Genomic DNA, 23,540 nt, shown 5'->3' on the forward strand with positions numbered 1-23,540 from the left:
GGTTTCATCATCATCAACTGCACCACTGTTTCCCTATGTGCATTCTCACTTGTAAAGTGAAATTACATTTTGCTGTGGCACTTAGAAGCATAAATAAGCAGTCAGGCATCCTTGCTAAGTTATTCTTATGTGACATTGATTTCAACACTTTAAAAGCTGACTGCTAGTTTTCCAGACTTTGACACTGTGCTGTGTTATGAAAGTTGAATATTTATATTTAGTTTTCTAATTTATAGCATTTGTTCCCAGCTTTACTAATCTTAGGTACCCCCCCCCTGCAGTTTCACTGATGATCCATAAACACTAGTCAATTTTATTCTGTTAAAAATTGGTAAGATACTGAAACAAGAATGTCAGATTGAATTCATAAACCTTTATTAATTTTTGCAGATGGCTTTTTTTTTACAGATTGTAAGTGTATTGTTTATAGGGAAAAATTGAATATAACATCAGTATTTTATGTATTACTTCATCTAAAATAAGAAATGTTTGTTACTCTTTCTCTTTATAAAATGTGATTTTATTAACATTGAAATAATACATGAACCGTCCATGCTTCATGCATTGGAGGGAGATGGCAATTCTTAGGCATGGCTTCTATATCTACTACTAAAAATTCATTCTTTATTAATATGCATGTTTTATTTCATTTCAATTAACTTTCTTCATAATCTTGATTATTATGCATAAAACTTCTCTTTGCTATACCATATTGCATTTATCTAAACGTACAAGTGATGTTTAACTATTACAACTTCTGTTACCCTGCATGTTAATTATAAGTGTAATTGGTGTTTTTCTTTTTATCCCTCCATGATGGCTTATAACATCTATTGCAGGGAATATAACTCAGATAGCTACATGGATAGAGACAATATTCCTCTTGCACAGTAAGTTTCCTTCACCCTCTATTACAAATATTCTGCTTTATTCTGTTTCTGTACTAACTTCTTTCTTAAACTGCATGTTTTTTTGTTTTTTTTATGAATGATAACATACCAGTATATAGTATGTATGCTGGTCCATGATAAATCAAGTTATTTGACCTACTTATCTATTTGATGTATCAGTTATATTATTTTTCTATCGTCATATACTGTATTATTTTAATTTGGAAACTTATTTGCTAATGATGTATGTATAAATGCATATTATTGGCAAATCTGTCCATGATAGCTTTAGAGAATTAATTTTTTGGTGAACCATGGCATTGTAAATATGAATGCATTCGAACTCCGTAGCTTGGTTATTTTGCACAATTAATACATTAAAGTCCTGTCAAAGAATCCATCAATTCTATAATTAATTTAGTTGATATGAAGTCTACAATTTAAACCTTTTCATTTGTCTGCAAGGTAGAATGGTTTCCTATACGTTGTTTAATCTGAAGTCATTTTCTCTGCCCATAGTGGAAATATTTGATTATCAGAAACTGGAACTAATTAATAGGAAATTTTGTAAAATTTCAGCCAAGTCATATTTCCTTCATTTTCATATGTATTAATTTTACTGTATCCAATGATGCAAAAGCACCAAGAAGTTCACCATAAGATGTTACATTTAATTTATAACATTTTCTTTGGTTGTTCAGGACTTCATGGCTTAGTCAATAATAACTTGTGCCTGCTGAGCAGAAAAAGGAGGAACTCTTTCTAGGATGTTTTTCCATTCACTATTAAATTAGCTGGTCTCAGGTAGAGGTGGTAAGATTTTTCTGCCATGAAATTCTAGTTTTTTTCCAACATACAAAAGAAACTGACCTTTAGAATAACCACAAAATGCATCGTGGCCTTTATACTAATCCAATAATACAGTTAAATTATTTAAATTCTGCTCCTCCATATAGTTCTGCTTTAATATTCACTTGAATGATTATCTTATTAAAAGTTACAGATTGATTTACATGATTTTTAATCTACCATTTAATTCCTCCTATTTCTGCTTGCTTATGATAATGTTCACTAATACTAAGCCCAGTTTTAGTAAACACTTTTTTTTTTTTTTTTATTTTGGTAGTTGTTGGCGCATCGGCTTCTGTGGCCATATTGCACCTCCCAAGGTTTTTGCAGTACTTTGATCCAAGCCCGAGGCGGGAATCGAACCCGCGACCTTTGGGTTGCCAGGCAGGTACTTTACCCACTCGGCTAGCCCGGTCGGCTTAGTAAACACTGATTTTACTTTCTTCATTTCAATGGTTCCTGTGTCATTTGGAACTTTTCACATAAACAGACATGTGACATTGCCTTGATAAAGGCTCTGCATCAATCCTTTCTGTCAAGGAAAGAATCTTACTGATATAAATTAGGTTTAGCATAATCTGAAATTATGCTAATTTTCTTTTGAAATTTATTGGCAGTTTATTGACAATCAAGAAATGAGCAAAGCATGCTGTGAGAAGAACATGCTCCTAAAGGATGATATATATATGTATGTAATCTATTATGAAATTATGGAATGAAAGTAAGAGTGGTAAAATGTGTTTCAGATCACATTAATGTTATTGGTTATAGATTAAACATTACATCAGTCTGTAATCTAATTACTACTGTAAGAGTGTAATATGTACCATATGTGGTGCCTCCATAGCCAGGTGGGAAGGAGCAGCAGTGCGTAGCACACGCTTCTTGATTAGACCTGGGTTCGAGCCCGTCACCACCAAATACGGAGGATGCAGAAAGGTCAGGGAATGACCACCGCATATCCTGGAACAATATGACCTTAGTTGCTAATGCTCCTAAAAACCAAATAACAACAACAATATGTACCATATGATAAAACTTTAGCATGTAAGTAATGAGCAGGCCATTAGGCAAAAAAAAATAAGCAGGCCATTAGTCAGAAAGAACCCCTAAAGACAAAGATAGCCTATGCTCGTTTACTTCGCTATACCCTAGAAATAAACATATGATTAGCAATAAAATAAAGAATATAAAATAGAATAAAATAATGATTGAGGCTAAGTACTGATAATAGGATGCCCTGAATGGCACTTTTTCGAGGAATAGCACCATTCAATATATCCAATCAATAATTAGCAAGGCCATCTGTTTCTGTTTGTTATCTGCCTGTTTAACTAGTTCCAAATTATAAACTATATGGCAATCTATATTTAAATTTAATAGAAAACAGGCAAGATAACAGCTAGCCCTTATAGATTCCCATATAGTTTATAATTTGAAGCTAGTTAAACAGGCAGATTTTGGATTCAGGAAATTTTGGAATTGGTGAAAGAAATGAAAGAGGTGAAAGATTTGTGGAATTTGCAGAATCTCGAGGGATGTCAGTAATGAACACTTCTCAAGAAAAGGGTGAACAGGAAAGTGGACATGGAAGAGCCCAAATGGCTTAACTAATGAAATTGACTTCATCCTCACTAACAGAAGATATATTGTGAATGATGTTACCATCCTGAACAAAGTAAATGTTGGAAGTGATCACAGAATGGTAAGATGCACACTTGATATAGATGTAAGAAATGAAAAAAAAAACCTGACTAGAGTAAATAATATGAAGGTCTTTCAGATAACAGAAGAGAAGAAAAAGCAGTATGTACTGGAACTTAAGAACAAGTTTGAGCTTCTGCAGACTGCTCAGGACCAAGATATCGATGAGGAATATTACAACTTTCTGAAAGTGATAAAGCCAAAGAAACCTATAGGTAAAAAGAAATCCGAAGAAGAAAAACTTGTCATGATGAACCGAAGATGACAAATGAGGAGCAAGATAAACACTGACAAGGATAAAATTGAGTATACTGAGTTATGCAAAGCCATTAGAAAGACTCAGAGGACATAAGAAGATTTACTACAAGAAAAGTAGAACAAACATCAAGGGAAAACAAGCCGACCGGGCTAGCCGAGTGGGTCAAGTACCTGCCCGGCAACCCAAAGGTCGCGGGTTCGATTCCCGCCTCGGGCTTGGATCAAAGTACTGCAAAAACCTTGGGAGGTGCAATATGGCCACAGCAGCTGATGCGCCAACAACTACCAAATCAAAAAAAAAAAAAAAAAAGGGAAAACAAAGGATGTAAATCAGCAGCCATGAGCAGTAATACAGAAAGACAAATGAAACTGAAGAATAGCAATGGAGTACTTATAAATAGCAGAGAAGGCATAATTCAAATAGCAGAAGACTACTATAGAGAATTATACAAGGAGTGAGGGAATGATGGCAGCAGTGGGGAAGATGGATTGCAAATTAGTAACACATACAACATACCCAATATCCTTCCTGATGAGGTAGAACATGCATTGAAGAAAATGGACAATCAGAAAGCCCTGGGGGAAGATGAAGTTACTGTAGAGTTGTTAAAATTGGGAGGAAGAGACATGCCACAAAAAATGGCAAGACCCTTCACAAAATGAATTAGAAAAGGTGTGATGCCAAAGGAGTGGAATAATGCAATCATAATTTTTGCTGCATAAGAAAGGAGATAAATTGGAAATTATAGACCAATTAGCTTGTCCCACATCTACAAGTTGTTCACAAGGGTCATTACTAACAGATTAGAAAGAATACTTGATGAGAATCAACCGAAAGAGCAAGCTGGCTTAAGGACAGGATTCTCAACTATGGATCACCTTCATGTAATATCACAACTAATGGAGAGAGCAAATGAATATAAAATACCATTATGCCTGGCATTTGTGGATTATGAAAAGGCATTTGACTCCATACAGCATAAGGCAATGTTTCGGGCACTGGAAAGACAAGGCATAGATACCCCATATATTGTGATTTTAAAGAAAATATGAGAATGCTACCTCCTTTATTAGACTAGACAAAGTCAGTAGCAAATTTTAAAATTAAGAAAGTAGTTTGACAAGGAGCCACGTCTCTGAAGTTGTTTAGTGCTGCCCTTGAGGAAGCTTTCAGAAGATTAGACTGGTTGCAGAAAGGAGTCAATGTGAATGGAGAGTACCTAAACATTTACGATTTGTAGATGACATTGTGGTCATAAGCTATGATCCCAAAGAATTGGAGGAAAATCTTATTCAGTTGTGCACAGTTAGTAAGGATTTTGGACTAAAGATGAATATGGCTAAAACAGAAGTAATGATGAACAAGTATGCCACAGAAAGGGATATAATCATTGAAGGAGCAGTAATTGAAAAGGTGGAGTCATATACTTATCTGGGACAAATCATCAGCTTGTTATTAAAGTCATCAGATGGACTAAGAAAATAACAGAATCCAAGAGCAGCTGGAAGACAACGATGGAAATGGACAGATGAAATTCATGAGTTTTTGGGTGATAAATGGGTGGCCATTGCACAAAACAGAAGAAACTGGAAAGTTGCTGGAGAGGCCTCCATCCTGCAGTGGATTGAAAATGGCTGATGATGATGAAACAGGCAGATAACAGAAACAGTCTTGCTAATTATTGATGGGATGTATTGAATGGTACTAGCCCTTGAAAAAGTGCCATTCACGGTATCCTATTAGCAATAATTAGTCTCATAATCATTATTTTATTTTATTCTATTTTATATTCTTTATTTTATTGCTAATTATGTTTACTTCTAGGGTTATAGCAAAGTAAACCAGCACAGGCTATCTTTTTGCCTAATGGTGGCCTGCTTATTACTTATATGCTAAAGTTTTATCATAAGGTACATATTACTCTTACAGTAGTAATTTTATATATATAATATTAATATATTGAATAAAGTATGCATAAATGGATGTGAAACTTACTCAAAGTGCCAGTAACTAGAAGGGTGAGGATAGTTGCAAAAGTAGATATGTGAAAGCTGAAAGAATGTTAATATTCTAAAAGTTATGATGAATTAAGGAAATTATGGGCTAAATTACTAAGCCAATAGAAGGTTGGAGAACTGTAAAGAAAAATTAGTACGGAAAAATACCAATAAAATAAAGATTAAAAATAGAGAGTGGTACAGTTGTCAGCAGATATGGGGGAAAAAGTATTTAGGTAATGGTTGAATATAAGGCAAAAGTGACTGAGCTGATGTCAGCTACAAAAAATATTGATACATGATTGGGTATTTCATCAGGGGACTACACCTGACCATGTATCAGGAACTGCGTTTCTATACTTGTCCATACTAATAGAAGAAAAGTGGATGGCTATAAAGTAACGAAAATAAAATTAGCACTTTCTAATACTGTTTGGACAAGGTAGTCCCAATGCATAGTAATTTATTAAAGTAAAAATAAGGATCAAGTTAGAATAAATATGGTTAATATAAATATGTAGAATTTAGTGTAGGATTTAAAGGATGTAATCGGAATTTTGTGTAGCTTGGAATTCAATGGTTCAATAAATAATTTTGGAGCAAGCATTTGGTATAGGGTGAGGTATTAAATTGAGGATGGGGAAGGGAAAAGGAGTATTTTAGATAAATAAAGACGAAAAATAGCAATAGAGGTAAGAATGTTCGTATCACCCTTGTATACACTAATAGTTTTACGAATGGGAAGAACGGTAGAAATAGACAGTAGAAAGATAAAAGCAAAGAAAAAAGTTATTAAATAACACTAAGCTTACTAGGGTTGTGAAGCCCAACCTTATAGTAAGAACTCTGGCTTATGTAAGCATTAGTATAAAAGGGAGCTAATACCAAATGCTTGTATTGTAAGGAAAAAATTATGTAGGTTGAAACATGCTGAGAAACGAATCTAAAATGAAACCAAAAGTATAATAAGTGAACGATACCTGGAGTTTTCAAGAAAAGCATAGCAGAAATGAGCTGGTGGGAAAAATATATGTAGTAGAAGGAAAAAGGTGAGAAGATGAAGTGCACATATTCAGTAGAGTAGATGATTGCATGCAAATTTCAACCACATTAGCATTATATCTACATAATGAAGCAATTTATAGCAGCGTAATGGACTTGATAGTAAGCTACGAAGAAATGCAAAACAGTGGGGAAATAGTGACCCCTATTGTTGTATTTAGAACACAAGTGTATGGAGATAATTTAAAATTAGCATTGGAAAAAGAAATGTGATTGGAATAGTAGGACTTTACAGTGATAAAGTCATACAAAAATAGACAGACTGCCTTTCATATATAAATAGTGTTGAACAAGGCAGTGGTAAAAAAAATGAAGATCAAATTTATATATGGTAGACGTGATCAGGCTACATTGTACTAAGCTGAATAGTCTTATATAAGGAATGATCGTAAGCATATCAGCACATAGAAAGCGAGAATCATCAAAAGTTTTGAGATAGAGAAAAATTAATAATTATAATCTGTAGTTCAAAAAGGTATAGTAAGAATCCAAATTTGAAAGAATCTAATTTAGCAAGAAAAAATACATCCAAGGATAAAGAACTACTTTAAATCCATAGATGAGAGAATGTCATATAATTCCATGGATATAAGTAACATGGTGACTTTAGATCCAATGGTGGTGTAGTTAAGAATCCAAATATTAAAAGAACAGGAGATAAGTCCTTGTATATGAAATAATTCCAAGGAAACAAATAAATGGATGTCTATAGACGTAATAGTGGTGTAGGAGACTTGATTAAAAAATTAGTTTCTTTAACTATAGAAACTAATTTTTTAATAAAGATTAGTGGTAAAAATCAAGTCACTAAAATCTAAAGGCAGCTATACAGTTTTTAGTAAGTTCAGAGGTGGATTTTCAAAGGTATAGTATGAAAGAATAGGAAATAATTTCATGTATATGAAATTAGTTGAATCCACAGGTAGTATCAGGTGTGAATTCACTGTTGAAAAAATAGTAAATAAATCCAAGGATAAAGACCTAGTTGACTTTATATCCAATGGTGGTGCAGTTAAGAATCCAATTATGAAAGAACAAGAAACATGTCTATGGACATGAAACAGTTTGATCTTAAGATGGAAGATTATGAAGTAATTCCAAGGAATCAAATAATTGGATGTCTTTATACCTAATAGTGGCATAGTTAGGAGATTGTATAAAGTAATTTGTACAAAGATTAGCAGTAAAGACCAAAGTCACTAAAATTTGAAGGTGGCCATCCAATTTCAGTAGAAAATTCAGATGGATTCTTCCTCTTGGCATTTCACACAACTTTTATTTAAAATTAATTTTTGGATTTTGTTGCTTATTTATTAATTATATGTTACTTCCTCTTATTTCAGTCTTATGGAATCTATTTAGTGCTCTTTAAGCGAATTTATTAATGCCCATTAGGAAAAAAATTACAAAATCATTTCCATTGGAAATAATTTTATTTAACTGTTTAATGACTGTATCATAGATTGTGAGATATTATATTACCTCACTGAATTGTGTAATTTTTATATTTTTCATTTAAAATGCATACTTCTTAGAAACTCTAAAAAGTATGTCATAGTGTTCTAAATATCACTTAATTTTGTGTACAAGTGTCATTGAGATAATTGTCCATTTGACTCTTATTCTTACCGTTGATAATATGGTGTTTGGTGTCATGCCTGTAAATGTATGTTGGAAGTTTGAAAACTAAAAGTTGTTTAAGAAATATGCTAAGCTTGGTTTGACAGGCTGTTTTCATTTTTGAATTAAGTATCTGTTTTGATTGTTTGTGGAACACTTTTTTTTTTTAAGTTTATATCTTGTTCAAATCTCTCTAATTGTCATATGTGTATATGTATGAGAATTAAATTAAGAAAATGCATTGAATTTAAAATTTTATCATTAGCTAATTACTGCTGGACTTAAATAATGGTCTCTTTCCCATACTTTTTGGTTCTCAATTCAATCGTAATGAAAACTTTTTTTGGAACATGACCTTAACTTAATATAAAAGGTTATTCTGGAAAAGAGAAAATAGCATAGGTTAAGCTTTAATAAAATATTAAATAAGCAGTTTGTTAAGAGCCTCTAAACAGTATGCGTTTTAAATGGAAATATAGTAATTACACAGTTAAGTGAGATAAAGTGTGACAGTTTTACAGTATTCTTATGGAAATAATTTTGTTATTATTTTTTATTTCCAATGGGTATCTATACATTTTATTTAACTAAATAATATTAATTTTGTATTGCATCTAACTATATAATGACTAATTTTCAAGCTGAAAGCTTGAAGTACTGTTGATTATCTATTAAGATTCTTAGCAAAGCTTATTATCTTAGTACTCACTTCACCAGAGGTGAGTACTAAGATAATATTCTTTGCTAAGAATCTTAATGATTCCATCATAGTAATTAACTAGATTTGTCAAGCATGTGCATTGATCACGAACACCTTGCTTGGATTTATAAAAATGAGATACCCTGTAGGGGTACACACACACAATTTTGAATACAGAGTATTTAGAGTATTTTATTTTGATATATTTATCAAATTTAAAAATTAGAATTAGCAAAGGCACATGATGCAAGAAAGCAAGCTTATATGGCATCAGCCAAAAAAAAAAACCTTATTTCACCCATCCACTCGGTCCAAATGTTTGTCAAGTTCTGCCTTGAATCTATTTAACCTATCAACTTCTACAATGACAGATGAAAGTTTGTTTCAGCAGTCAACCATCAGCTGGCTAAAGGCAAACTTCCACACATCTATCCTACAACAGTCTTTCTTCATTTTGAATTTATGCCCTCTCAGGTGATTATTCTGAGCAAGACGAAGAATCCCATCCGCATTGAGCATGCTCAAACCATTCAATGCTTTATACACCTCAATCAGATCACCTCGCAGGTGCCTAGTCTCTAGACACTGTAATTTGCAAAATTTAAGCCTTTCTTCGTAAGAGCAACACTTTGTTCCATTCACTAATCTTGTTGTTCTTCTCTGCACTTGTTCCAACAGCTCTACATCCTTCTTAAAATGAAGCCTCCAGACCTGTATACAGTATTCAAGGTGTGGTCTGACCATTGCCTTGTACAAGGGGATAATCACCTCCTTATCCCTGCTAGAAAAATTCCTGTATATCATTGACAAGACACCATGAGCTACTCTTGCAGACCGTCTGCACTGCTCAGAAAACTTCATATCTGCTTGCATAATTACCCCCAGGTCCTTTTCATTCTCTACCACTGTTAGTGTGGTGCCACAGAGTTGATATGTTACTCTGAGGTTACTGCTTCCCATATGTAGTACTCTTTACATTTGTCAATGTTTAAACTTCATTTTCCACCTCTCAGTCCATTTGCTCAACTTTTCTAGATCCTGTTGCAGCAGCGTACTGTCATTAGTGTCCTTAACAACCCTGCCAACCTTCATATCATCTGCAAACTTGGACATTAAGCTTGATATACCATCATCAATATCATTTATAAATACAGAAAACAACAATGGACCCAATACTGAACCCTGAGCGACTCCACTAATAACATTAGTCCACGATGAGTGGCGTCCATTGATTACCACTCTGTCTTCTCCCACTCAACCATCCCTTTATCCATAGCAGCAATTTGCCTCCAGTGCCACACTGCTCCAATTTGTGCAGCAGTCTTCCATGTGCAACAGTATAAAAGCCTTTCTAAGATCCAAATATATAATATCAAAGTTATTCCCTGCATTCAGTTCCTTTGTGACCACATCATAGTATCCAATCAGATTGGTCAGGCAAGACTTCCCCTTAACAAAACCATACTGTGTCTGAGCTATAACTGAAGTCTTGTCTAGACGATCTTGCAGTGCTTTTTTAACTGGTGACTCCATTAATTTTCCTGGAACAGAAGTTAAACTAACAGGTCTATAATTACTTGTGTTGCCCTTTAATCCTCCTTTGTGAAATGGGGTCACATTTGCACATCTCCAGTCAACGGGCACCTCTCCTGAGTCCAAAGAAGCTCTCATAATTATGGCTAAGGGTTTGCTTACATCCTTTGCTGCCTCCTTTAATATAACTTGATAGATCCCGTCCACTCCGGGTGTCTTTATGTTTTTCTTCAACAATTTCTCCTCCACTTTCCTCTCAGTTATTACAAAATCATCCAGCTCACTGCCAGAGTTTAACTCACCTCTGGCATACCCCTCCCTGAATAACTCCTCATGAGTGAATGTAGATGCAAAATACTCATTTAGTTTGTTAGCCACATGAGCAGGATCATCAACAGTTGAACCATCAATATCCAGTGGACTAATGTGATTCATCCCTTTCCATCTAGAGTTTACATAGGTAAAGAACTCTGTTGTTTTTCTTTGCATCTTTTGCCAAGGATTTTTTGTAATCTGCTTTCGCCTGCCTAACCTCCTTTGTAACTTGGTTACAGACCAGCTTATATCTATCATAGGCTTCTGGGTCACATTAATTTATATGTATCCCATGCATTTTTCTTCTGTCACATGACTAATTAGTTCATCTGACATCCATTTAGGCCTTAATCTTGAACAATATTTCTTTGTTGGTGTGAACAGCCTAGTAGCTTCCAAGATTAATTCTTTGAATGCTTCCCATTTTGAATTTGCTGTTGGTAACATCATCAGTTGGTACCACTGTATAGAATTTAAATACTGTCTGAGACCACCATAGTCACCTTTATGAAAGCAAAAACCCTTTCCTTTACCCTTGATGGTAGTTACCTCTTTGAGTAAATCCCACTTCAGCACAGTGTGATCACTGCCACCTAGTGGTTCCTTTATCTTCAGATTCTTGATGCATGAAGAATCACTACTTATAATCAGATCAAGAGTATTACTCCCTCTAGTTGCCTCCCTAACAGAGGCAGATTTAACGGCGGACGCACCAGGGCATGTGCCCTGGGCCCAGACTTCTGAAGGGCCCACGCAAAACTCCAAGTTGGTTTAACTAATATGTTCAATTATTAGTTCAAAACTTTGTGATTATTATTATGCTATTATTAATTATATTATACATATATTATATTCTGATTTTATTGGAAATAAAACATTAATAGTACATAATATTTTTTTTATTTATTTAAAAAAATGGTTAACATGTATTTTTATTTTCCCTGTCTTTTTTTTTTTTTTTTTAAGGGGCCCAATATTTTCTTCTGCGCCCGGGGCCTCAACCGACCTTAATCAGCTGCTGCTCCCGAACATGCTGCTGTAGAAAACAGTCAACCAATAAATCCACAAAAGCCTTTCTGTCTGTGTGTTGGAAATGAAAATCCCCATTTATAAGACACTCTAATTTACTGGCCCACTCTTTCTCTGCACAATTGCTCATTATACTCATCAGATTCATTAGGCCTATAACACACACCTACTCATTTTTCCTTTCCCAGTGCTTATGTTACACCAAACAGATTCAACATTGCATTGTCCACCCTCATCAATTGGATGCACTTCCTTAGATTTTGTTTCTTAACTAACAGCATAACCCCTCCTCCCTACCTGTCCTGTCCATCCTTTCTGTACACATTGTACTCCCCAAATTCCAGTTCTGCACTGCTTATGTCTGTGTGGCACTATGTCTCTGATATCCCAGCAATATCTGCCTTTGATGCCTTGAATTGCACTTCAAGCTCATCGAATTTATTAACTATACACCTAGCATTGGTGTACATGCAAGTATACATGCACCTGTTTCTACTCTTCATTACCCCAACACAGCCCATGTATTTGCTTGTTCCACTATGACTCCCAGCAGTCCTGAAAATTCCCATTGCCTTGCTTTCCAGGCTGATGCCAATTGCATTTCAATCGAAGTAGTGCAAGAATCACTTTTACCTCTGCCACCAGCTAGTTTTCCGACCCACCTAACTCTACCTCGATAGCATCAGCAAATATTCTTGCACCCTTTCTATTTAAGTGTATCCCATCCCTGTAGAAGCAGTCTCTCCTGTTAACAAGTACAGACGAGGCTGAAAAAAATTCTACCCCTTGAGCCTTGCACAATCTTTCCAGGGCCGAATTGATCGACAAGGCTCTCATATTAGTTCATATTGTACTAAATGTTTTCTTTGAGAACACTAATGAGTATAAATTGGATTTATATTTTAAGTGAAGAGAGGGGAGGGGGTATGCTTACATTCAGTGACATATATAGTACTCTCTACAAAATGAACTGAATCTCAATTATGGATAAGAGATCAAAAGAGTAATGTTTTCTTACTCTTAAATTTTATTGACTGATTTTAAGTTATTTGTTTCAGCCTCACTTTTGCCATATTCTTGCTGCTTTCCTGATTCAAATTCCAAAGTAATTCATACTAAATTCTGTTGTCATGCAATAACAAACAATGAAGTTGACTTTCAAATCTTATAATTACAACAAGACTACCAGAGTGGGTGTCTCCAGAACACTTCATTTACTCTTTAAACATTGTGTAATAGAAATTGCTTGGTGTCCAATAAACCTCCCAATTTAAAATTACTCCATATATGGAGTTCTGCATAAATTATTTTGATTTTGTGATGTAGAATATTCACATGTGCCTTTCATAAAACATTTAATAAGTTACCTTTGTGCTATCTCCTATTTATTGCCCTTTAGCAAAGGTACTTCACCATTACAAAGGAAAGTGTTTACAGAAGAAAGACCCTTTATCTCAATGAGAAATTATGGGAGTGAAGTTGAAAAATATATAATTAATGATATTGAAATTTCACTTGATTATTTAATAAAAACTTGAGCCCACAGCCAAGTAAGGCAGGCTCCTGATGTTGATGGCACATACCCTTGGGAAAGTGCCATCAACAACAATTTCCGACAAAGGGGGATCGAAGGGTGACATGATTAATTACAGACCAGTTAGTTTAACTTCCCTTCCGGGTAAAATAATGGAGTCACTGGTTAAAGATGCATTGCGGGATCATCTAGACAAGACTGCAGCAATAATTCAGACACAGCATGGGTTTAAGGAAAAGTCTTGTCTGACAAATTTGATTGGATATTATGATGTGGTTACAAAGGAACTGGATGCAAAAAATAATTTTGATATCATATACTTGGATTTCAGGAAAGCTTTTGATGCTGTTGTGCATGGAAGACTACTGTACAAATTGGAGCAAAATGGTATTAAGGGTAAGTTGCTACAATGGATAAAAGGATGGTTGAGTGGGAGAAGACAGAGGGTTGTAATCAATGGGCACTGCTCTTTGTGGACTAATGTTATTAGTGGAGTCCCACAGGGTTTGGTGTTGGGTCCACTGTTGTTTTGTACCTTTATCAATGATATTGATGAAGGTATATCTGGCTTAGTGGCGAAGTTTGCAGATGATACAAAGGTTGGCAGGGTTGTGAATGACAGTAATGGCAGTGTGCTACTGCAACAGGATTTAGAAAATTTGGGAAGATGGGCTGAGAAGTGGCAACTGAAGTTTAACATTAACAAATGCAAAGTACTACATATGGGTAGAAGTAACCCCAGAGGAATGTACCAACTGTGTGGTACTACACTTAGGGTGGTAGAAAATGAAAAGGACCTGGGAGTAATTGTGCAGTCAGATATGAAGTTTTCGGACAGTGCAGTCAGGCTGCAAGAATAGGTCATGGGGTTTTGTCAATGACATACAGGAATTTTGCTAGCAGGGAGAAGGAGGTGATTGTCCCTCTGTATAAGGCAATGGTCAGGCCATGCCTTGAATACTGCATACAAGTCTGGAGGCCTCATTTTAGGAAGGATGTAGATTTGCTTGAGCATGTACAGAGAAGGACAACAAGATTGGTGAGGGGAATGAAGGGCTCCTCTTACCATCTGCAAATTGCAGTGGCTGGAGACTAGGCACCTGAGAGATGATTGATTGAGGTGTATAAGGCCTTGAATGGGTTGAGCACACTGAATTCTGATGGGATATTTCCACTTGTTCAGATTATGAACTTAAGGGAGCATAAATTCAAATTGAGGAAAGACAGCTGTAGAATAGGTGTGCAGAAATTTGCCTTTATCCAGCGGGTGGTTAATTGCTGGAACAAACGTCCATCTGTCGTTGTGGAAGTTGATAGGTTAAATAAATTTGAGGAACTGGACAAACATTTAGAGGGAATGGGTGTGTGTTAAATTTTTTTTTTGGCTGATGCTTACATAAGCTTATATGCTTGCTTTCTTGCATCACATTCCACGATTACTATTAATCTATAATTTTAAAGGAGGTGGTAAACGAGTGCATTGAACCATTAAGACTAATTATGAGCGCATCACTGGACTCAGAAAAGATTTCATTGGATTGGAAAAGGTGCCAATGTATCTCTCTAATACTTAAGGGCAGTTCTAACAGTGTAGTGGGAAATTACTGACCGGTCAACCTAACTTCAGTAGTAGGTAAAATCATGGAGGCAATGATCAAGGGTGGAATTCGGGATCATTTGGATAGAAATGGAATTCTGAAGGATACGCAGCGTGGTTTTATAAAGGGAAAATCATGCTTAACAAATCTGGTTAGCTATTTTGACAGGTTGGAATCACAAAAAAAATGCTTAGATGCATAGCAGGATGACTTCAGGGCAGGAGGCAGAGGGTTGTGATAAATGGTTATTCCTCAAATTGGGTAATGTAAAAAGTGGGGTGTTCCCCAAGATCAGTATTGGGACTGCTGTTTTTGATTTTTTAAATGACTTTGATGAAGGGATAGCAGATGTGATATCTAAATTTGCAGATGTAACGATTGGAATAGCTAATTATCACTGCTAAGCAGAGCTTCTTCAGAGTGACCGAGATAGACTTCAGGGAGGGTTAGAAAAGTGGCAACTATTCTTTTAATCCAGCAAAGTACAAGGTCTTGCACCTGGGGAACAGTACCAAAAAAACTTGTACACTTGTGGAGTTGAACTAACTTCAGTAGTGGAAGGAAGGAACTTGGAAGTTATGATACGGTCAGACATGAAGTTCTCCAAGCATTATAGATTGATCGCAAGAAGGCCCATGGTGTCCTGTCAATTTTATGAACATTTGCTAGTAGAAATAAGGATGTCACAATCCCATTATACAAGGCTATTGTTAGACTGCACCTAAAGAAAGATATTGAGCCTCTTGAAAGGGTCCAAAGACTGGTAATTTGCCTGGTGAGATCAGCAAAAGGGTGTCCATATGAGGAAAGACTTTGAATATGTGGGTTTCAGAGCTTGGAAACTAGGCACTTTCGAGGCGACTTGATTGAGATGTTTAAGGTTCTGAGAGGCAATAGTAAAATGAATGAGGATGAAATTTTCAGTTATAAATGATTCTAGAACTAGGGGCCATAATCTCAAGTTATGGGGAGAGATTTTGATTGGATTGTGGGAATTTTTAATTTTAGCTAGTGAATTATAAATTACTGGAATAAGTTACCTATACGGTAGTGGCTGACAGTTTGGGGAAATTCAAAGGTCAGCTGGATAGTTACCTACAGGAGGAGGGAAATGCATAGATTGTCTGTTTCTTTTTCTCTTATTATTTATTTTATTTTATTATTTTTATTATTATTATTTTTTTCCTTTTTGGCTGGTGCAGCATAAGCCTCTGGCTTTCATGCATCATATTGCTAATGCTAATTAATAATAATATACTGAGAAAATACTTCTTGGTGATAGTTCCTTATAGCATTCTGTTCTGAAATTTATCTATGAAGTTAGTGGACACAATTCTATTTTATGCAAATGAACTAATATTTAGCATTAATAGGGCCAAATGATGGAAGTAAAGCATTTTCTGCATTAGCCAAAAAATAATAAAAATAAATAAATAAAAATAAAATTGAACTATCCATACTATTTCCATCCAGTTCTACCTTGAACCAAGCCAAACTTGTTGTCCCTGTCATGTGGGGAAGCAGCCTTTTTCATTTCTTAATAACCCATTACTCACAAGTGAATTTCATGACATCTAGTCCTCTGTTCTTCTTAGAGATTTTGTTTGTACTTACACCCTGGTGTTTCCCCACCTAATGGGAGAATAAACTCATCAATCTGTAACCCCTCTTTGAATCTTAAGAATTTCTTTTTTAAATGCAGTCTCCAGATCTGGATACAGTGGCATCCTTCTACTTTGGCACATCACATACCTTCCAAGCTGATATGGTGAAAATTTCATGTCTGACTGAATTGCTAGCACCTCTGCCTGTATGTGACTCTGGGATTTATATTCTCCAAATGCATAACCTTTACTTAGAAGTATTGAACTTTAATTGCCATTTTTCAGACCATATCTCAACTGTTCAAGTTGTTTAGGCACATTAGCAATGGCCACATTATGCAATTTGTGTATTATGTCTAAAAAATGTTTTCACAGGCCAGTTTACATTATAGAGTGCCTAAAACCTGCAATGACTCATGAAACAAAACCCTACCACTCTGAGGTTAGTTAATTACAGTCTTGACTTTTGAAATTCCTCCAGTCTGTGCTGAGACTTAATCATTTGGAGAGATCTCAGTTTAAATGGTGAACCGTTATACTGATAAGATACTCTGACAATTACCCCCAGGTCTTTTTCATTCTCTATCAGTGTAGTACCACACAGCTCATACATTACTCTGGAGTTGCATATTGACAAATGTAAAATACTACATATGGGAAACAGTAATCCCAGAGCAATGTATCAACTCTGTGGTACTACACTGACAGTGGTAGAGAATGAAAAGGACCTGGGGTAATTGTGCAGGCAGATATGAAGTTTTCTGAGCAGTGCAGACTGGCTGCAAGAGTAGCTCATGGTGTTTTGCCAATGATATACAGGAATTTTTCTAGCAGGGATAAGGAGGTGATTATTCCCTTGTATAAGGCAATGGTCAGGCCACACCTTGAGTACTGTATACAGGTCTGGAGGCCTAATTTCAAGAAGGATATAGAGCTGCTGGAACAAGTACAGAGGACAACAAGATTAGTGAATGGAACAAATGGTTGCTCTTACGAAGGAAGGTTTAAGTTTTGCAAATTACAGTGTCTGGAGACTAGGCACCGACGAGGTGATCTGATAGAGGTGTATAAAGCCTTGAATGGTTTGAGTATGCTCAATGCCGCTGGGATCTTCCTCTTGTTCAGAATAATCGCCTGAGAGGGCATAAGTTCAAATTGAGGAAAGACAGATGTAGGATCTATGTGCGGAAATTTGCCTTTAGCCAGCAGGTAGTTGGTTGATGGAACAGACTTCCATCCCTTGTTGTGGAAGTTGATAGCCTAAATAAATTTAAGGCTCAGCTGGACAGGTATTTCGAACAAACGGAGGGATGAAATGGGAGTGGGTTTTTTTTAGCTGATGCTGCATAAGCTTGCTTTCTTGCATCATATGCCTATGCTAATGTTACTGCTTCCCATATGGAGTACTTTACATTTGTCAATGTTAAACTTCAGTTGCCACCTCTCAGCCCATCTGCTCAACTTTTCTAGATCCTGTTGCAGCAGTGTACTGTCATTAGTGTCATTAACAACCCTGCCAACCTTCGTATCTTCTGCAAACATGGACATTAAGTCTGATATACCATCATCAATATCATTAATAAATACAGAAAACAACAATGGACCCAACACTGAACCCTGAGGGACTCCACTAATAAAATTATTCCATAAAGAGCAGTGTCCATTTTTTACCACTGTCTTTTCCGACTCAACCATCCCTTTATCCATAGCAGCAATTTGCCTGCTATGCCACACTGCTCCAATTTTTACAGCAGTCTTCCATGTGCAACAGTATCAAAAGCCTTTCTGAAGATCCAAATACAGTGGATTCCGGTTATTTGGTCCACCAGTTAATCGGGGCAGCTGTTTATTTGGGGCAAATCTTAAAAAACAGAAACCAATCGAGAAAATAGCCAGGGTTTACTTCGCTTAATTGGGACAAAATGCCGTTTAATTGGGGCAGGTGACCTCAGCACTGGAGCCCTATGATTGTCTCCAACCGAACTACGTGGTATGGTCGGATTTCTGGAGGTCATAATCATAAAACAATAAAAAAAATTAGCAGTCACCTGTTTATTGGGCTTTTCTGTTAGTGCAATAAACGGATAGTAAACTATCTTATTGAATTTGCAATAATACCGACAGCTGGAATTCTGTGGGTTATTATGGTGAAAAATGTGTTTACACTTCTATGGAACCTTCAATCATATAAAAAAAATAATTTTCAGAATCTTCTCTTCATTCCTATTTTTAAAGCTTTGTGACTCGTTACTCCGTTCCCACTTGCATGTATTGTTACTTGAAATTTGTGTGTGCCTGTTTTTTTTTTATTGATTGCTTATCTTTTTACCGTTTTAAATTTTTACTCCCACCCACAAATGTCAGTAAACAAATGTCAACTGGTTCGTATGTACATATTACATACGTATTAATTATTCCGATTATCACATCATTTAATTTTTTAATTGGTAAGGTAATAAAGGGTAAATTTGTGCTTAATATATGTTTACTTTTATAGCCTGTGATAATAATCCTTCTATTTTTGCTAATTAGAATCGCTGTTTAATAGAATTAAAATTCAATTCACAAATGTGATTGAAATGACCAGTGCTTACTACGCATCGTATCATGAACGGTACTTTACTATGGTGAGTTCGTCGTAACGTGATTTGATTGTACAGTGAACTAATTGTAAAGGGGGGTACATTGTATTTTTAACTATTTATGTGAAACTTCGGATAATTGGGGCAGCCGCTTAATCGGGCCAAAATGCACTGGTCCCGATGTGTCCCAAATAACCAGAATCGACTGTATATGATATCAAAGTTATTCCCTGCATCCAGTTCCTTTGTGACCACATCATAGTATCCAATCAAATTGGTTACTATGATGTGGTTACAAATCATAATAACCATCAGTATCATCAATGATACTGATGAAAGAGACCAACATTGATCTCTGAGAACCTATTGCACTGGTCCACCAATTATGACAGTTTGATCATTTAACTAAAACATAAAAGACAATCCTGTCTGTTAGTCAGCTTTACTGAAGTCTAGATAAATAATAAAATTGTTTATTGCATCTAAACTGTTAATGATTATCATAGTAATTAACCAGGTTGGTCAAGCGTGTCCATTGATCATGAACACTGTGCCAGGATTTATAAAAATGAGATAACCATATATATAATTTAGAATGTAGAGTATTTAGAGTATTTTATTTTAAAATATTTATCATATTTAAAAAATAGTTTATATTGTACTAAATGGTATTGTTAATGATCATTTCAGTGTCAATCGTAAGCATGGAGACCGTGAAATATATGAGAACCGTAATGGCTACATCCATGACTATAGCCCTGGATATAGGGAGCGTGTTCCTCTTGCTTCTGCCAGTTATCTTCCTAGCCGACAAGTAGACTATGCACGAGGCTTGGAGCCTATAGATACACCCACATTTAATGCTTACCATCCACCAGGTTCCTCATCTCATAGGAACCAGTCTACATCTTCACATAATGGAGACTATAGCCATCCTCCTGAATATGCAAAGCCACCACCTTATTATTTTCCTGGACCATCATAAAGTTTGTTTTTGGATAGCTATCTATCATCAAGAAAGTAGGTTTTGATGCATTGCACTGCATTGCATTCCAGGGAGGTATCAAATGACTCTTTAGAATTAACAAAAAGTGGCACAAATGTTCATTTTGTATGTTTCATTAATGTGTTTCTCAATTGTCAATGTGGCACTTCTTGGTTATCTGCTGCTGTGGCTGTCTTGGGAATCAAACAGCAGAAACTAATTTACACAACATTAGCCTGATAGTGTTTGCTTGAAATTATATTTCAGCCTCCTCTTCTATCCAGATTTGAAAACAGAAAACATTTTATTTTACTGATTATCCTTTATTGACAGCTCCTGAAGCTTGGGGGAATTATAATTTTTGCAATTCTAGTCGCTTGTAGTGATCTGAATATAGAATCATTGACTGAGTTCTCTGCTGAACTACAATGACCTTGTTCTGTGCCAAATTTTAAGAATGTACAGGAGACTCTGTAGGAAGTATCAGATCTGAAGAGCTAAGTGATAAAAGGAAATAAGATTTTATTTATTATTCTTTTAATTTTAAATTCAAGTTTTCAGCTTTGTTTGGCACTCCAGAAGCTCAAACTCTGCACTTTTTTATGTATTTCAAAATTTGTATAATTTTTAAGACACCTGTTTGAGAATTAGGATTATACATTTTTTATAATTATATTTTATTGATGTGCAAGTTGTAATTCCCAGCTAGTTGATACTATTCACTAGCTAGAGCTAAATTGTGTTATATTTTCCTTTATATTTCTGGTTTTTAGATATCATTTTGGGATTTTTTTTCTTTTTTTTAGACATACTTTCTGAAGTAATTTTAGATTTTTTTTTTTAAATTCATTATTATTATTAAGGTTCCTTAGAGTAGTATACTAAGCATAACAATAAACCACTTGGTTAAGCATTGTTACTGCTCATGATGTCAGAAGTATTAGCAGTGGGCAGCTCAGAAACTGCTGTGCTGCCCTTTTCACTGATGTTTAGTCAACATGTAAATGTGCTGGTTTCCTTAGGTCAGTAAAATGTGTTAGCAGTATTTGAAGTGAGGGGGGAAGAAGAAGCAGGGTGGTTTATAAAGTTTTTCTAAGCTATGAAACAAAAAAAAAAAAAAAAAAGTAACAGAATAGTTTATAAATTTCTCGAATAGGCACTGGGGACATTGAGTCAACTGGGAAAGTAACAGGATGGTCTTCAAACCTCCTGAAGAAAAGTGCAACATCACTACACTACGTCCCTATCCTACTTCAAGTACTGTGTATACTAATGAGAAATTTCATAGCCCAAGACTAAACTAGTAATGAATAAAGGCAGAAGAGCTTAAGTACCACAGTTGAATTAAATTTACAGTCTTTCAGAGGTATATAGTAAGATCATATGGAAGAAAAATCTGTAATTGAAACTATTGGCAAGATGTACCTTTCAACAGTTTAATATGTAATTGTTTCAGCCAATTATCTTTCTAGTGAAAATAGCTTATTTCTATAGTGAAGTTTACAAAGTAAACTTTTCACTTGTTTCTTCTGTCCAGTTCTTGATATATTTAGAATTATACCTAAGTCCTGTTAATGCATAAATATAGTTTTTGTAGACAAATAATAGCAATTGTGATATATACAGTAATGTGCTAAAAATAGGAAGATAACTGGTAAATACTAATCGGGAATAGTAAACTGGTTTATAAACCTATACTGTTAAATTTACACGTGATCACTTATTTCAGTTTTAATTTTTTTTAAATCTATTTTGGTACACCAGTGTTAATTTCTACTGTTGCTGTTGTGTTGTGTTGTTTCAGTGGGGTTGAATTATTTGCGACTGTTAATGTACATTCACTGAGAAATGTGCCATGTACACAAGAATCATAGAGGCTCACTTGGAACGCACAACTTTTATTGCCTGCTCATCATTGGCCAAGTTTAGGCAGGATTTAAAGTGCAGAATTTCATCTTGGGATGACTACTCAATAAAATGTAAATTTTGTAGACTGTAATGTTGGATTTTCATTAACTTTCGGTACTCTTCATTACTAGATACTGACCGCCTCAGTATTTTTAATAGAAGGTGGATGTACTACAATGTAAATACATTTCAGAATGCTGTCCATACTCTTATCACCTGCCTGTTTCTATATCTGTATAGTGTACATTTCTTGATGTGAATATCTATTTTGAAACTGCTCTGTGGATGTTGTAAGTACCACTTATTTTTTCTATGATTCTTCAAGAACCATTTATCTTGCAGAATTTGACAAATAGATCTTTTCCTCTCTGCTGTTAACTGTTTATAGAAAGATTATTGATGTTTCAATTTTTTCTTAAGCTTAAATTATCTGGCAACAATGCAACAATTACTCAATAAGTTGACATAATAGATAATTTTAAATGTTAACTAGAATAGTTAACTTCAGTTTCCACAACTGTGGTGCTTGTCATGCAAGACGTATGCAATCTCATTTCATTTGTTTTTAAAGATTGGGCCTTCATTTAAAATGTATCCAGTGCTGTCAGCGTAGTTCTCTGGGCTTTGATAAGTCCATTTGTGATAAATCCCGACATTACTATTTTTATGTGCTGAGCTTGTATAACATGTAAGAATGAATTTAAAATACTCTGGTACCCAGTAAAGGGTAAAAATTGTCGCACTTTCTGTTCGTCAGCCAATTTATAAATGTCTTGTTTGATAGAAGAATTTAGTAATAGCTACCATTGCTTCAGACTGATGGTAGTTAAATGTGGTATTACTGTGAGCATAAAGCATCACATGTAAATTATTGTGTAATGATCAAATTATTTTTAGATGGTCTAGGAACCATTGGAAAGTTTTACTGTAGTGTAAAAAAAACTAGCCCGTCCATTAAACTGTAAAGCTGCTTGCAACCTTTACAAGCGAGTAGGATGAAAGATGAAAAGTTTGTAATAAAGGGTTTTAAAGTTGGTTGTGATTATTTTCTTTATATTGCTCTCATACACACCCACACCCCTAATACTTTTGCAGTATGATTTCAGGACAGTTCAGTTGATCATTGGTATTTTTGAATTTCATTTACATGAGTGCTTTCTTATATTCTAGAGCAGTCCTCAGTTCCTGCCTGATTCTGTTACAGATATACTTCACTTAACACTTAGTCACCATCAATATTTGGTTTGCACCGTCCCTCACCTTGCTATTATGACCCCTTAAATTTCTTGAAATTTGGTTTAACCTCAATATAATCGGGTATCAGGCAACAACCACGAAGTGCATTATACTAAAAATTTTTTTTTTTTTTTT

At 35.2% G+C, this 23,540-nt stretch overlaps 1 protein-coding gene across 8 annotated transcripts in view; it reads left to right on the forward strand.

The window, feature by feature from the left end:
- Positions 1 to 20,892, forward strand: part of LOC150086442 (prominin-1-A-like) — a 378,392-nt gene extending 357,500 nt beyond the window's left edge. For 5 of the 8 annotated variants that reach the window (XM_090372582.1, XM_090372588.1, XM_090372586.1 and 2 more), the window contains 2 exons: positions 840 to 890; positions 19,967 to 20,892. In XM_090372582.1, the coding sequence (XP_090228708.1) occupies positions 840 to 890; positions 19,967 to 20,261 (346 nt within the window). In that variant the 3' untranslated portion in view covers positions 20,262 to 20,892. Of the gene's footprint in view, positions 1 to 839; positions 891 to 1,591; positions 1,704 to 19,966 lie in introns of all 8 variants that reach the window. The other 3 variants (XR_016546893.1, XM_090372587.1, XM_090372589.1) reach the window with 3 other exon arrangements.
- Positions 20,893 to 23,540: the final 2,648 nt, after the last annotated feature.

Source organism: Mastigoproctus giganteus, chromosome 4 (genome assembly GCF_048544385.1).
Source record: "Mastigoproctus giganteus isolate SK-2022 chromosome 4, ASM4854438v1, whole genome shotgun sequence".
NCBI lineage: Eukaryota > Metazoa > Arthropoda > Arachnida > Uropygi > Thelyphonidae > Mastigoproctus > Mastigoproctus giganteus.